General features: G+C 31.3%; 2 protein-coding genes across 4 annotated transcripts; one reads left to right on the forward strand and one right to left on the reverse strand.

Moving 5' to 3' along the window:
* The first annotated feature begins 693 nt into the window (after nucleotides 1-693).
* LOC110649184 (UMP-CMP kinase 3) lies at nucleotides 694-6,469 on the forward strand. Of its 3 annotated transcripts, XM_021803662.2 has the most exons (10): nucleotides 700-816; nucleotides 1,407-1,458; nucleotides 1,823-1,874; nucleotides 2,506-2,623; nucleotides 3,622-3,778; nucleotides 4,418-4,498; nucleotides 4,619-4,726; nucleotides 4,819-4,890; nucleotides 5,773-5,828; nucleotides 6,273-6,469. In XM_021803662.2, the coding sequence occupies exons 2-9, from the start codon at nucleotides 1,429-1,431 to the stop codon at nucleotides 5,782-5,784; spliced, it is 630 nt and encodes a 209-aa protein (XP_021659354.1). In that variant the 5' UTR covers nucleotides 700-816; nucleotides 1,407-1,428; the 3' UTR covers nucleotides 5,785-5,828; nucleotides 6,273-6,469. The 3 variants fall into 3 exon arrangements, with proteins under 3 accessions (XP_021659347.1, XP_021659354.1, XP_057998985.1); XM_021803655.2 differs by lacking the exons at nucleotides 5,773-5,828; nucleotides 6,273-6,469 and having other exon boundaries at nucleotides 694-816; nucleotides 4,819-5,099; XM_058143002.1 differs by lacking the exons at nucleotides 700-816; nucleotides 5,773-5,828; nucleotides 6,273-6,469 and adding an exon at nucleotides 914-1,021 and having other exon boundaries at nucleotides 4,819-5,099.
* Nucleotides 6,470-9,474: 3,005 nt separating this feature from the next.
* On the reverse strand, nucleotides 9,475-13,393 carry LOC110649196 (very-long-chain aldehyde decarbonylase CER1). The gene is made up of 10 exons (XM_021803675.2): nucleotides 13,230-13,393; nucleotides 12,648-12,865; nucleotides 12,324-12,556; nucleotides 11,379-11,598; nucleotides 10,845-11,220; nucleotides 10,644-10,751; nucleotides 10,362-10,562; nucleotides 10,167-10,265; nucleotides 9,917-10,090; nucleotides 9,475-9,817 (listed from the first exon to the last, which is right to left on the reverse strand). Exons 1-10 carry the CDS (start codon nucleotides 13,287-13,289, stop codon nucleotides 9,638-9,640), a joined length of 1,869 nt encoding a protein of 622 aa, XP_021659367.2. The 5' UTR covers nucleotides 13,290-13,393; the 3' UTR covers nucleotides 9,475-9,637.
* Nucleotides 13,394-14,476: the final 1,083 nt, after the last annotated feature.

The following is a 14,476-nucleotide window of genomic DNA, read 5'->3' on the forward strand; positions in this document are numbered from 1 at the left end:
TGAAAAATTATGATAACTATCATTTTACAATCTCAAATTATCATTTTTTAGAAATAATTTTTCCAAATATGTAGGGTAATTATACACAGTGCAAATGTGAAATACTTATTTTATGAAATAATCATTTTATAATGGGAATCAAAGAAAGTGACAGTGAAATGAGAAACAAGTTGGGCAAAGAATTGAATTCTGATTCATGGGATAAATTAAGCATAATTGGCAGGCTTTCAACAAAAATAGTTAGTGGGTTAAATAGAAAAACACTAATTAGGCAAAATCCATGATGATGCCTGATGTACCCGTGAACCATCTCATTCTTATGTGCCTCTGAAAAAAAAAGAAAAAAAGAGCCATGTGCTGCAAAAAGAAATCCGATTGGGCAGAGCCGGACAACAAGCAAGCCCATCAAGCCAAGCGTAAGATTCACTCTAAACATGGGCTTTTAGCTGTTGGAAGTAAGCAAAGTGCATAAAGATTTGTAAATAAATCATTATATTAAATATTTATATTTAAATTTATATATTTTTTTATATATAATATCTTTTAATTAATTTTATATACATTTTAATTCATATATTTAATTATTAAACCATTTTTATGTGAATTTTAAGTTTATAATAGATGCATTTCATTAATTTTTATTTTTATTTTATTTATTTTTTACCTATGGACCAAAGCCGCTGAAATGAAGGAAAGCGTCCTTTGATTCAGTAACCAGTAATGACTATTATTTAAGTGAGGCAGCGCACTTCTCATTTCCGTCCAATTTCTAATTTAACAAAACTTGGGTCTTCGTTCCCTCCACTCCCGCGAAAGGTTGGCTTCTGGATCTCATTTTCTCTCCACCTATTGCAATCTTATGGGATCTCTTCTCTTCTCTTCTCTTCTCTTATCTGTTGCTTAGATTCATCTCTTTTATATTAAATCTCAGAATCTACGCTTATCTGATCCCCCAAAACAATCCTAAAACACTGGAAAATCCAGATCTACTATCTTTTCACTTTCATGTTTTGCTTTCAGAGTATGATCACAGCTAAACGATTTTTTCATTTTTCACTAGGACTGACTCCAAATATGGGATTTGCATTGACATAACTAAAGTTTGTGTATAGGATCAAACATGCAGATCTATTGTGGTTTATCTATAAATTGCTACATGCTTCTTTGTTCATTTTGAAAATATGTTGGCCTTCGCTTGTAAAATTAAGTGGTCAAGTGTTTGATGTTTATACTTGATTGATTTCCAAATAATGGATTTATTGCTTGATTGCAGATCTTTATTCTGAATATCTTAATTGGTTTTCATTGACCGTCCAATATTGCTAAATTATTGTCATACCTTTCTTTTACGGGATTCAATTCTCACAATTTTTATATACTAACATGCTATGCTGTTGTATCTCCAGATAAACAAGCTAATCGAAAACTATGGGGACGTCTGTTGATGCTGCAATAAAGGTAAATTTTCAATGGAAAGTATCAATTTTCATGGAACATTAAAAATTTTAATATCAAGTGGGAGGTAAATAAGTAAATGTTAAAACAAGTCTTGTGCATCTAACTTTTGAAATCAAATTTTCTGTTGCATGCAAGTGCTTGAGAGAATTCAAAAAATAAAAAGTTGAAAGAGTATTAGAAGTTAACCAAATCATGAACAAAAGGGAAAAAAGGAAAAAAGAAAAAGGAGGAAATCATCCAATAATTTATCTTTTCTGGTAAAAAAGTAACAGAGGATAGTATTAAGTGCATTGCTATTCTCTGTTTATAAAGTTCAATATTTCTTTTCGGTTAGTAAAATACTGTGTTATATTAATGATTGCAGGAGGAAAATGGAAATGTAGCTGAGAAGAAGCCTACAGTTGTTTTTGTTTTGGGTTAGTATTTTGTTTGAAGCATTTAGTTCAGATTTATTGGAATTCTTGGCAAAGCTTTACCTTTATGATTCCTTAATTGTTTGAAAACTTAAAGCTGGATTTACTGTACTGTATGTTTGTAAATTAAACAGTTCACTGTGAATTTGCATCATTTTTCTACTCTTTCTTTCTATCTGAATGTGATTTCAAAGAAACGGTGCAGCTTTGTTAATATTAAACTTTGAGATTCCATCAAATGGAAGTTACCTGAAAATGGGTGGTGTATCATCTTAATTCTTCTTTTATCTTGTTACCTTAGAAGATAAATTATATATCTGTTGGCAGCTCTATTTGTGATATTGTTTGAAGAGGCATTAAATCACATACATCATAGGTGCTTTTTTTCACTACATCTGTTTAAAAGGTTTGTCATTTACGTTGGTAGACACATGCAAATATTGTTGCCGTGCCTTGATGATATTATAGTATAGGGATTAGTAATTGTCTTTGGCTGTTGTTGTATTTGAATTATGCATTATTTTCTTCCATGAATAGTATGACTCTGATGATTAGAGTAATTCTCAATTCTTGCATTTTATGTATTCTTAGAATAATTTTTTGATGTAGATTATTTTTCATCATGATTGATCAGGTGGCCCAGGCAGCGGAAAGGGTACCCAGTGCACAAATATTGTCCAGCACTTCGGTTATACTCATCTCAGTGCTGGAGATCTTCTTCGAGCAGAAATCAATTCTGGCTCTGAAAATGGGTATGGCATATGTGCATAAGCACATGCACTCACTTCCAATTATGCGATTTCCATGAGATTTTATTCCTTTTGAGTCTCCGGGAGCTAGACTTGACATCAAAAAAAGTCATCATTACCAAAATAGCAAGAAAGGGGCAGTTTTAAAAGTCATTGGACATCATATAATAATGCCTAATATTGCTGTGCACATGACTCTTATCGTCTTATGTTTTGATGTTCCTGAGCAAGGTCTTAGATATCTCCAGCATGATGATGGAATTAACCTCAGCCTTAATTGATGATTCCCTATTTTTTGTCCCCTGTTCTCAACAGTTAATTTCTTTTTTCCTTGTCATTGTGAGTGTTTTCCTTTATTCATTTATTTATTTATTTATTCTTATGTATGAATATTTGGATACTTTTCCATCCTTGGCTCTTTTTAATGCTGGTGCTGTGAGTCTAGTCCATAACTTTGGCTTCATGTTGGAGATATCCGTGTCTTCTAGCAATTTTGAGTGTTTATAGATGAAATTTTTTTTTTGGAATATGACTCATTTTCAGAATGTATTTATACTAGCAAAATTCTTTACTTTCGGAAACATTTCTATTCTTCTAAGAGTGTGATTATTCAAAATTTGAGAACCATGAGGGTTTTGGGAAAAGTAATAGACGCTAGTTTTATATGTGTTCCATGGGTCAGAGTAGTTTTTTGGATTTTCTATCAAGGTTAATTTTCAGAATATGACGCCTTATATCTGTTGAGTGTTTATTCATTACATGATCCTGGTGACTATCTTACAACTGTTTTTGCAAGTAACGTTCCACATTTTATTAATTGGCTTTAGATTTTGGAATTTTCTCTGATGCAACTTTTTTTGCATCGTATTGATAACAATAAATATTTTGTTCCTTGTGGACTATAGAACCATGATTCAAGTTTGCTTTTGGAATTTTCTATGATGCAACCTTTTTTGCATCTTATTGATAACAATAAACATTTTGTTCCTTGTGCGCTACAGAACCATGATTCAAGACATGATTAAGGAGGGGAAGATTGTGCCCTCGGAGGTAACAATTAATCTTCTTCAAAAAGCAATGCAGGAAAGTGGAAATGACAAATTTCTGATTGATGGTTTTCCTCGTAATGAGGAAAACCGTGCAGCATTCGAAGCTATTGTAAGCTTTCTACAAAATTCTCTGTTTCAATAATTTTTTTTTTATGCCCTTGGAGATGGTATTGGAGTAAGGTCCTTAATTCACATCTTTCAGAACTTATGAATTTGAAGAGGCTTCATATGTGGATAGGTAGAATGCTAGTACTTTCCCCTTGTCTGGAGTAGCTCTCCCAGCATAGTACATTTAGATGAAATTTTCTTGCAAAGGTGTGATTGAATCCATTATTCACTTGTTTTTATTTTGTATGTGAAGTTGTGTATTCACTGGTGGGGTTTGTTGGGTAGTGGCAGCTTTGGTTGAAGGTGAGGTATGGGCCTGAAGGGGCACATTACTTTTGTGCAGGTGGAAGGGAAATTCTTTAATTAGTTCTTCTCAATGTTTTTATTTTTTGGCATAGTTCGGGAGGGAATTTGGCTTTTAGGGGTGAGGACTTTCTTACTATAAATAGTTGGATCAGAAGTCCTATTTTTGGCGCGGGGAAAATGCTTTTTTTTTTTTTTTAATTTCCCTATCTTGTGAATAATTGTTTAGTTTTTGCCCTTTAATGAATTTTTTTTTATTTCACTAAAAAAATAAACAAAATAATTATCTAATATGTATTCCATATAATTTAACTGCTAAAATATGGTTGTTACGCAGACCAAAATTGTGCCAGAGTTTGTCTTGTTCTTTGATTGTTCTGAAGAAGAGATGGAGAGACGCCTTTTGAATAGGAATCAGGTTGGAGGAATGAGACTGCTCCCTTGTGTGTGTGTACACTTTTGTACAAGCTTGTAACATTTTTGCTTGAGTTCAGTCTTTCTATTTTATATCTTGATGTTTCTTTTTCATTATGAGAAGGGAAGAGTAGATGATAACATCGAGACAATAAGGAAGCGGTTTAAAGTATTTTTAGAGTCTAGTATCCCGGTGGTTGAGTACTATGACTCCAAGGGAAAAGTTCGGAAGGTAATGCATTTTTTTGTGCATTTATCTGTATGTTTTCAATATATATATATATATATTATTCTAACCTTTAGTTTTGTTGCTCCAACCTGCAGATTGATGCCGGTAGATCAGTTGAGGAGGTTTTTGAGGCGGTTAAAGCAATTTTTACCCAAAAAGATGAGAAGGTAAAAAGACATAGATGTTCTATCTTGTAGGTTTTCCATGATGAATGGAAAGCAAAATTTGGAAAAGGAATTAATTATTATTTTGTAAATATAATAAGGGAAATATGAATCAGATGGAGCTTTGATTCAATGAGTTTGTTTGCCACCTCATGTCAAAAATGACATATTATTTCTTTCCTTTAAATGTTTCAAAAATTTTCTGGGTTCAATCTGGGGTCACTAAGTGCTGAACTGGATTTCCTGGGTGCTGAATGAATGCATTATTAGTTATTGCAAGCATAAGTGAGCTTTTTTATTGCGTGTGTAATGACACATGGAATGATGAAAAGAATAATATGGTGCAAGTGAGTTTGGGTATTAAAAAGAGCTATATTATGCAAATATGCTTGATTCCAGGACCATTCTAAACTGTGACTAATAACATTTGGTACTAGCAAAAAGAACTGTCACGTTACTGATGCACACTTAACTTACTCAGTAAAGCTATCGCTTAAGATTGTGGAAAGTATATATCAGGAATCTTTTCCTAGAACTATTTTTCTAGTGGGGAGTTTGTGGAAAAATTATTAAGCATTGGGGATTGATTGTAGTGTGGAAAAAGACACTCTTGAAAGTTTTTGTTGTATTAAACAGTTAGGGCCTGCAAATTATGCATAATAAACATGATGACGTTAGTCAAATGCTGTATAATTTGGAGTTCAAAAAACCAAGAAAAAAAAAATTTCATAACCACATATCCATGCAATAACCTTTTTAAATTACTTTAGCAAGTCTTCTATTTCTTGTACTAATTGTGAAGTGTACATGGAAAAGTAGCAACTTAGAAATTCTAATCTGAATCAGCTCATTTGTACATTGCCCCTCTTTCATTTGTGGTTTCAGGCTGCAGTCTAGGTGTTGCAATAATGCCAGAGATATTGAATCAAATATATATTAAGGTAAGACTGTTGCCAGGCCTTCATTCTCGTTTGAAATGTCAGGCCTGGTTTTCTTTCTTTGAAAATTTAAGGCTTTGAGTTCCTTAAATTTTTAAGTTCTTTTCCAGTCGCATTGATTTTCTTTGGATCAGATACTTCACTGGGAAAGCAAGTAGATTCAACTGTTAAATACAATCAATCTTTAAAAGTTCACCATAATTAACTTTTATGGGAGTAGAATTTTTACTAAGAGGGCACAAATGAAATGGATGATGTTTCATTGTTTCAATAACATGTTTGTTAATGGTCTTGCAAAAGAAAACCAGTCAATCTTAATGGAAGATCCTCAAACAGAACCCTGCCTTCCCAGTCATTCATGATGAATGATGTATTCGAATAGCTTAATTTTTAACTTACTGGCATGCTTAGTTGATTATATCTAATAGCAATTATTTTCTTTTGCAGGTGATGGTTTTTGTTGATTGCGTGCCATTTATACTTTGTTGTGTAAGGTGTTATTGTTTACTGGGTATTCTTTTGTGTAAGAGGTTCGGTACTTAGCTGATGATGTGATGAGAGGCACATGTATCTCTATATTCTTGCTACTGTATGTTCCAATAACGAGATTAATAATAATAATAATAATATTATTATTATTATTATAGCAACCATCTTTCATTTCCCTTTTAAGTAATGATTCTTTCTTTTGCTCTTGTTCGTGGATTTAAGGGGAAAAAAAAGAAAGAAATGAGAGAAAAAAAAAATACTTGTATATTTTGATGGATCCATTGCCATTAAAATGCCCTGGCCCCCATTTTAGCATACGGGGTTTGCTTAGAGATGATTTGTGGAGGAAAAGTGATAATGGTTCACTGACAGTAAAGACAGGAAGTAATTCTCCAATTTTTTTTTTTTTTTTTTTTTTTTTTTTTTGTTTTACTTTATTATAACTAAAGATGCAATTAATATAAACCCTCACAAAATGAGGGCTTATACATTTAGTATTTTAATTATGTATATTTTAAATTAGTATTTTTAAATTAAATATTTATATTAAAATTGAGAATGTTAATTTTCTCTTTTAACATTCGCTGCATGGTATCTATATTCGTAGTATATATTTATAATTTAACTTATTTATATATATAATTTTTTATTAATTTTTCCATATGATATAACATTACCATATATAATATATTAATTTTTAATAATTAACTAAATTTAATTTTTTATTGTTATAGTACCAGATAATTATAGTTGTATTTTGCTCATAATTAAAATTAATTTATATTTTTTATTTTTATATATTTAGTTTGTTAATCTAAATAAAATTGGAAATAATTTTATATAATTATAATATAAATAGCTATAACTATATTATTATAATATATATAATTATATAACATATATAGAGTTATAAACAATATAAAATAACCATATATTCTAGTTAGTTATTATATATTTATAACTATATAATTTAACTAATTTAACTATAATATATACTTATAGTTTATTCTAGCTAAATAGATCATGCTATCTCCATATTAGTATTTTTTGAAATTATATTCTTTGGCTCTATTATTTTTATATTTTATGGGTTTTTTTTTAGTTCTATTATTTATATATTTTGAGTAACATTGGAATTGCCTTTTTTTTTTTGAAATTGCTTTTTTTTTTTTTTTTATGAATTATTACATAACTTCAATATGGCGTATTTTTAATGTTACTGAACTATATAAATAAGATATTCACGATATTCCTACCATTAATGAAAATACCTTGGAGAAAATTTTTTAGAAAAAATTCATAACTTACCATGAATTCACTCGTAGTTAATTAGAAGTCTAAAAACGCCATTTCATCCATAAATAAACTTTTTTCCAATAATCAATATAAGACAGACTAATGAAAAATGAGAAATTTTTTCAATTATTAAAAACACCCTTCTTTGAATCTTTCTCGAGTCTCTCTCGCGTCTTGTCATTTACTCTCCACCACCTCCCTCACATTGTCGCCCCCTCCCATCCCACCCCGGCTGCCTCCAAAACCAACACTCTTTTTTCTCACCTACCAAAACACACCCCCGACCATAACACATCTACTTATCCTGCATTATCAATCACTATCTACAATTCTCTTTTCTTCTCCTTTATTCCTCCACTTTTCGAAGCTATTATTGTTCATCATGGTCGATGATGCCGTTCTTGTCTCATAGTAGCTGATGCTATTATTTTCCTTCACCTTTTTCGGTGTTGTTGTTCACCATTCTCTTTTTGCTATGAAACTAATTTGCGAATGTTGGCTTTCAACATTTTTTGGTGTAAGGTGTTTTAATTTTCTATATTTTTCATACCGATTCATCCTATTTTGTTTTGTTGGTTACTATTGGTGATGAACAGAATTTCATTCAAACTTAAAAATCAATGAAACTAATTTCAAATTTTGGTTTAATTTTTTTTTATATAATTTACTTCGTCAGTTTTATTCTAAAAAATTCAGATTATTTGATTAGCTTTAATTTTTTTAAGAAAAAAGTTGAATTAAATCGAATTAAATATTTTTTTTAATTAATTAATATTAAATCTCAAATTGAAATTAAAAATAAAAAAAAAATATAACTGAATTTCAGTTTGAAACGAGTAGAAAAAAGATAAAATAAAATTTAAAATTAAATCAAATCGAATCAAACCAAATTAATTTGTCAATTTTCTTTTATCGGAAACTAGTTTGCTTATGAATATGTTTCTGTCCTACATATTTCTGTTATTATAAATATCTTAATGTGTATATATTAATTATCATTGATGAAAAAATAAAAATAAAATACTTAGATGAAAGTATAAGAAATAAGACAGGAGAAATATGAGAAATGTTTATGTAATTCGGTCGGCTACATATATATGCAAAGCCTTAATCGCTCTATTTAATTGATTCATAATTTTCTGAGGTTTATTGCACTTTATTTTCATGTAATTTTTTATTTGAGTTTGCAATTTCTATGTTTGCTTATGAATTATTAAACCTTGTACGTTGATCAGTTTTCTTCTTGATTTTTGAGTTGGATTTTGGCCAAATTTTTTGTTTCAATTTCAAGTATTCCCCAAAGTTTAGCATCCTGATTTTGTCTGATTTTCTATAAGAAAAGAAATTTCCCATTTTCAATTGAAAATGGGAATTCTTAAACCTTGTATTTTGGTCAATTTTCTTCTTGATTTTTGAGTTGGATTTTGAGCAAATTAAATTTCAAGGATTCCCATGTTTACATTTCCTAATTTGCATTAATTCCTTGCGCTTTGTTTCCTCTATGTCTCTATACACATAAATTTTATGACTTTAGTGTTCTAATTTAGTCTGATTGTCCATAAGAAATTCTCATGTGCAATTAAAAAAAATCGAAATTGAAAATTTTCAGTCTCTTACTTTAATTTGGTATCAATTTATTTTTATTTATTTGGTCCTTTGGTTTTTCAATTATTTCATTACGTTCTAATAATTTTTCTATTTTTATTTGAAAAACTGTTATTATATAGATTTGAATGATTTTTCTGAAATAAAATTAAATTAAAATTGAATAATATTTATTAAAATTAAGAGATGAAAATAAAATAATTTTTGAAATAGATGGGTGATGACTGGAATTAATTGTATCAAATCTCACTCAACCGTCTCGCGTTAATAGCCAATTAACTTCTTATTTCAGTACGGACACAAATCGCTGATTCGGACAGCTTACGTTTTCAAAATGATAATAACAGTTTTTAATTTTTGCAAAATGATAATAACAGTGAAAAAAGATACAGCGCAGTAGCAGCAAATTTATAAACTAGAATTTAATTAGAGTGAATAGTAGTGGCGGCAGTTAGAGGTTTAAAGCCATGTTGAAGAGCTGCTTCCCAAACTTTGTCAACGTTGAACATGGAGTAACCGCACTCGTGCACATTCCATCCTTCTAAGGCATGCACTATTCCAGCCGCACGCCATGCACTCATCACCCTTCTAGGCAGCCAATTCTGACCATTTTTTTTTTAACATCATAAATACACAATAATTACTTTTTGTCTATCAAATGGAAAAGCAAGCAGCCACATAAAATTAAAATCTTTACCTACCTCACAAGAGTCCACATTTTCAAGAGACGTGGGAGCTACCATTGCCGGTGTGCTATGGTAAAAGCAGTCCTTTCTCATTTTCTTTGGTGGAAGTTGGGACAAAGGAATAAATACAGTTCCTTCTGTTGCTTTCTTTTGCTCCTCTTCACTCAATCCATCGTCCACTAGCCACGTCTACACAAATTCATTCAACCTTATTTCTTTTTCTATTATACTACCATGCCCTAGTAGCTAGAATAATTATACATACCTTCAAAGTATAATTTTTTAAAAGAACTAGATTATTGGGAGGCTCGCTGCCAAATGATGCCTTAAGCTTCTCATAATCGTCCTGGAGGATAGTTGCTACCTAAAGTCAGGCAGTAATTTCAAGTTTAGTAGTTCGAAGGCTGGAGTTATGCCAGCTATAGCCGACATGGTATAATAATAAGGCCTAATTTAATACCTGGGTTCCCCTCTGGCTCAGGGCCAAGGCAATAGCACAGGCAACCTTATTGGGCCTTCCCCTAAGGAGAACTTGGGTAGCTCCTTTAGGTATGCTATTAAGCACAACAGCTACTGCTAGACTACTTCCATCCACCACCTTTGTTTGCAGCGTAGGATGCCTATGCACATAAAGCTCGCCATATCTATTCAGCTTTTCCCCCTGCAAAATTAATTTATTATCAATTATTTGCTAATGTCTAAAACAAAAATTAAAAAAAAAAAAAGAGTCTAATTAGCTTGCCTGATTCAAGAGACCAAGACTCAACACTTTAACGCCTTTATGCTCAGCTTCAAGTATGGCTTCTTCAATCATGTGATTAATGGATTGATTTTGCCCTTGCATGAAATACTGCATCAAATACGCACGATTGCAAACAACAGTAATGGAGGGTTGGGAAGACACAGTAAGAACAAAATGGTGAAATATGCTTGTAGTTGTTACCTGGATATTGTATTTGGGTATGGCCCAAGTTTGTAATCTGAGTTTGTCAAAGCGATGCCTCTCAACTACAAATGTACGACCATAAATCCAAGTCAACATCATGGTCCACAGTGTGATAGGCCACATTAAGCAGAGGTACCATTTGGATGTCTCGGGGCTGGAGGCCAAGTAGGGAAATCCCAGACGTAGGTGATAGATGGACTGGGGAGTGGTAATATGGGTTAGGTGGACGACATCAGGGAATTCCTCTTTTCTTTTGAGTGAATATTCATAAAGGGTATCAGAAGATTTGTCCACTGTACCATAGATGTAATCGTAGATAGGCATGAATAGCGAGTAATTGGTTCGGAACTGAGTGTGGTGAAGAGAATGGAACCTGAATTGCAATAATAATCGGATGTGAATGTAGCACTCTGGATTTTTTTTGGTAAAACTATATGAGAATTGCATATATGTAATGGAGCATTGAAAAGGACAAAGTCAAAGAGAATGCATAAATTTATAAGTTCGTGAAGGTAATGGATAGATACTTACGATGGGGTGTACATGAGGTACTTGAGAGGAGGAAAAATGGAAAAGAGCCATTTGGGAATGAGCTCGAAGTTGCAGTGGCCCATATTGTTCATGAAGTCGATGAAGGCAACGTAACCAGTTAAACTTGCAGCGCTTGCCGTTCCATTAAACAAAGTTGTCAAAATTGGAATCGCAAATAACATGAAGTATGCTATGTGTTCCGCAAATGGGTGAATCACGGCTGCATCCAATCCAAATTTAATTAACCAAACTCATAGTTGAAACTTAGATTTGTATGTTTAGGAAATTTTTGTTCAAATACATGGAATTCATGCATTTATCTTTTAAATCTAAATAAATTTATATCATAATCAAGAAAACAGCTCTAACTGTTATATAATATTAAGGTTTCTTTAGGATTATGATATATATATATATATATATATATATATATATATATATATATATATATATATATATATATTATTTATTTATTAGGTATTCTCTATATGTATTTTACTAATCCCTTCAAAATTTGTAACTACTTTCTAATAATATTTTCTTTAACGATTGAATTTGATTTTTCCTCTTGATTGAGATTATGATTTTAAAAAAAATAATTTGAAAAAATAATGTTGAAATTTTTATATAATATGCTAAATTAAAATTTAAAATTTTTAATAAATATTTTTTAATAATATCTCAAAAAATAATATTAAATATACCCTAAATTATGAATATCAAGAATCTCAATCTGTTGTACCATTAATGTTTGACCAACATTTCATGATATCTCTCTCTTGCCTACCAAAACCTGCACATGCATCTTGCTAATTTTCCCAGGAAGAAACACATGCTAATAAAAATTAAAAGGGAAAAATTTATATAGATTTGATTAATACTTACTACCAAAAGTAATCATCAGAACCGACAAATTAACTATTATATAGGACACGTAAATCTTACAGGTAATGGGCTCGGTGACGATGGAGGTATGGTGGTGGGAATGGTAGCGGGAGTAGAGATAGTGGTGATGCAGAAGTCGGTGAAACCAGTAGTAAAGAAACTCCACCGGCCCCGCATGAAGCAACATCGTCAGTATTATGCCATCGCTTCTCCACATAGGCAAATGGGTGGCCCCCGGAATTACCATGGTACCGACGTAAAAAACGATCCCATTGAACAGTATTTGATCATCCCTACCAATGCAACCAAAAGACGAGACCTTCAATTTGTTATTTAAAAAAAAAAAAAAAAGAAATTCAGTCGTAAATTAATTAATATACGGACCAGTTTCTTTCTCTATCTACTTGGTCGAATTCAATGCCTTTGTCGACAATCCTGTTACTCCCTTTGGCTGTCCGGTAGCGGGAGAGGCTGATCCATAACTGGTTGTGGATCATTCTTCCCAGTATAAATGGGAAGATGAGAAAGCTTGACAAATCATTTTCTGCTCTAACCACGTACGAGTATATGTTTTGAATGACCCAGGGAGCCAATATCGCATACTGCAACCCCACAAACAATCCACTCCTTTATTATTAAATTATCGTACAAATTAATCGTTCATGCATAAAGTTTGATTCATTATGGATATAACTTAGGACGTAAACATATGAGTTTCACTTATGTGCATCACACCATATTATGAATATTGAATTCATGATATATCAAATTTAAATATAATATGAAATTTCATCGCCGTTCAATTCAAAAATTTAAAAATTAAAAAGGTTGACGTTTACTGTAAGTGCATGGCAGCTTGTGACCATGGAAAGACATATGTATCTTTGAGTGAGTGAGTGTGTGTGCGTGTTTTTGAGAGAGAGAGAGAGAGAGATAGAGATGAGAAGATTAGCTTGTGAACCAGACCTTAAAGCTTCCGAGAGGCTTCCATGGCCAGTCAGTGAGAATTCCAGGCATAGAAGCCATATTGCTTGCTGTGTTCTCTTTGCAACTCGCACTTAGCTACGTATTTACAAATATATGATGTTTTATGGGATATATATAGAGAGAGATAATCCCACTAGTGCACTAAATGTAATAAATATTCTGCATTTTATAAAGATATATATATAATTTTTTTTATTTGAAACTGATTTATTATAAACTTAAAATAGATTTATCAATTAAATAAATAGATTTTATATATTTATATTTCAAAATTATAATAAATTTAATTTAAATAAAAAATTTTCATATATAAAAATATTTTAGTAAGGAACTCTTGGCCTATCTTGAATATACAATTAATTGGGACACTATTTATCGTAATGAGTTAATATATTTAATAAAATTTGTTATTTGGTGTAATCATCCAGAATATCGAATAAGTACGAGATACTTTCGAAAATCTAAAGGACAAAAGGTGGTGTTGGTTCATTAATTGTTGCCAACTACCGTTCTGCTTCCTGCAAGTCCGAAAGGGGTCTTCCATACATCATCCTCAGTTTCTGCTCCTCACCCTGCCCAAGTATTTAAAAATTTCAGTTTAGGTTTGATTTTTTATAAGAATTAAAATTAAAATTAAAATCTTTTTATTTAAAATTAAAATCAAATTTCTATTTCAATTTTAATTTAATTTTAAATATTTTTTTATTTTAGTTTGATTTTAATTTTAATTTTAGTTTCAATTTTTATTTTTATTTGATTTTTGATAAATAACTAAAATAATATTAAAATAAATTTAATTTAATTTTTATATTATTAATTCTTTTTATAATCCAATTCAATTTAAAATCTCAAAAACCATGCATAGCACCAATCCGAGGAGCTTACGCAAGTGGCTTTTTTTTTTTTGTTGTAATCTTCTTTCATTCGCTTTGCGTGCTTTAAAGTTTGTTTTGCAGATTGAGAGCCAACTTTGTGCCGCAAACAAAAAATGCGTGCCGCGTGCTTTGATGGAAAATGCATATTCTTAATTGCATCCACATGAATTTTTCTTTTCTTTGTTTTGTTTGGTTATCACAATTAATGGAACATGGGCGGCGAAACCGCTTTTCATGTGAGCGTTGAGCGTTCCAAATCGCGCCAGCATAGCGTGTTTGTATCTACATTTAATTTGGTTGCCAACAGCCAACGGTCCACAATTAATGCTAGGCAGCAAAGGCAGACTCTTC

This window comes from Hevea brasiliensis, chromosome 2 (genome assembly GCF_030052815.1).
Source record: "Hevea brasiliensis isolate MT/VB/25A 57/8 chromosome 2, ASM3005281v1, whole genome shotgun sequence".
NCBI lineage: Eukaryota > Viridiplantae > Streptophyta > Magnoliopsida > Malpighiales > Euphorbiaceae > Hevea > Hevea brasiliensis.

Excerpts from the sequence above, each read along its gene's own strand:
- LOC110649184 (XM_021803655.2), top strand. The coding sequence starts at position 1,429 with ATGGGGACGTCTGTTGATGCTGCAATAAAG. Across the intron at positions 1,459-1,822 it reads CTGTTGATGCTGCAATAAAG|GAGGAAAATGGAAATGTAGC; the intron begins GTAAATTTTCAA and ends TAATGATTGCAG. Across the intron at positions 3,779-4,417 it reads GTGCAGCATTCGAAGCTATT|ACCAAAATTGTGCCAGAGTT; the intron begins GTAAGCTTTCTA and ends GTTGTTACGCAG.
- LOC110649196 (XM_021803675.2), bottom strand. The coding sequence starts at position 13,289 with ATGGCTTCTATGCCTGGAATTCTCACTGACTGGCCATGGAAGCCTCTC. Across the intron at positions 10,752-10,844 it reads TACCCAAATACAATATCCAG|TATTTCATGCAAGGGCAAAA; the intron begins GTAACAACTACA and ends TATTTGATGCAG. Across the intron at positions 9,818-9,916 it reads AAAATGTGGACTCTTGTGAG|AATTGGCTGCCTAGAAGGGT; the intron begins GTAGGTAAAGAT and ends AAAAATGGTCAG.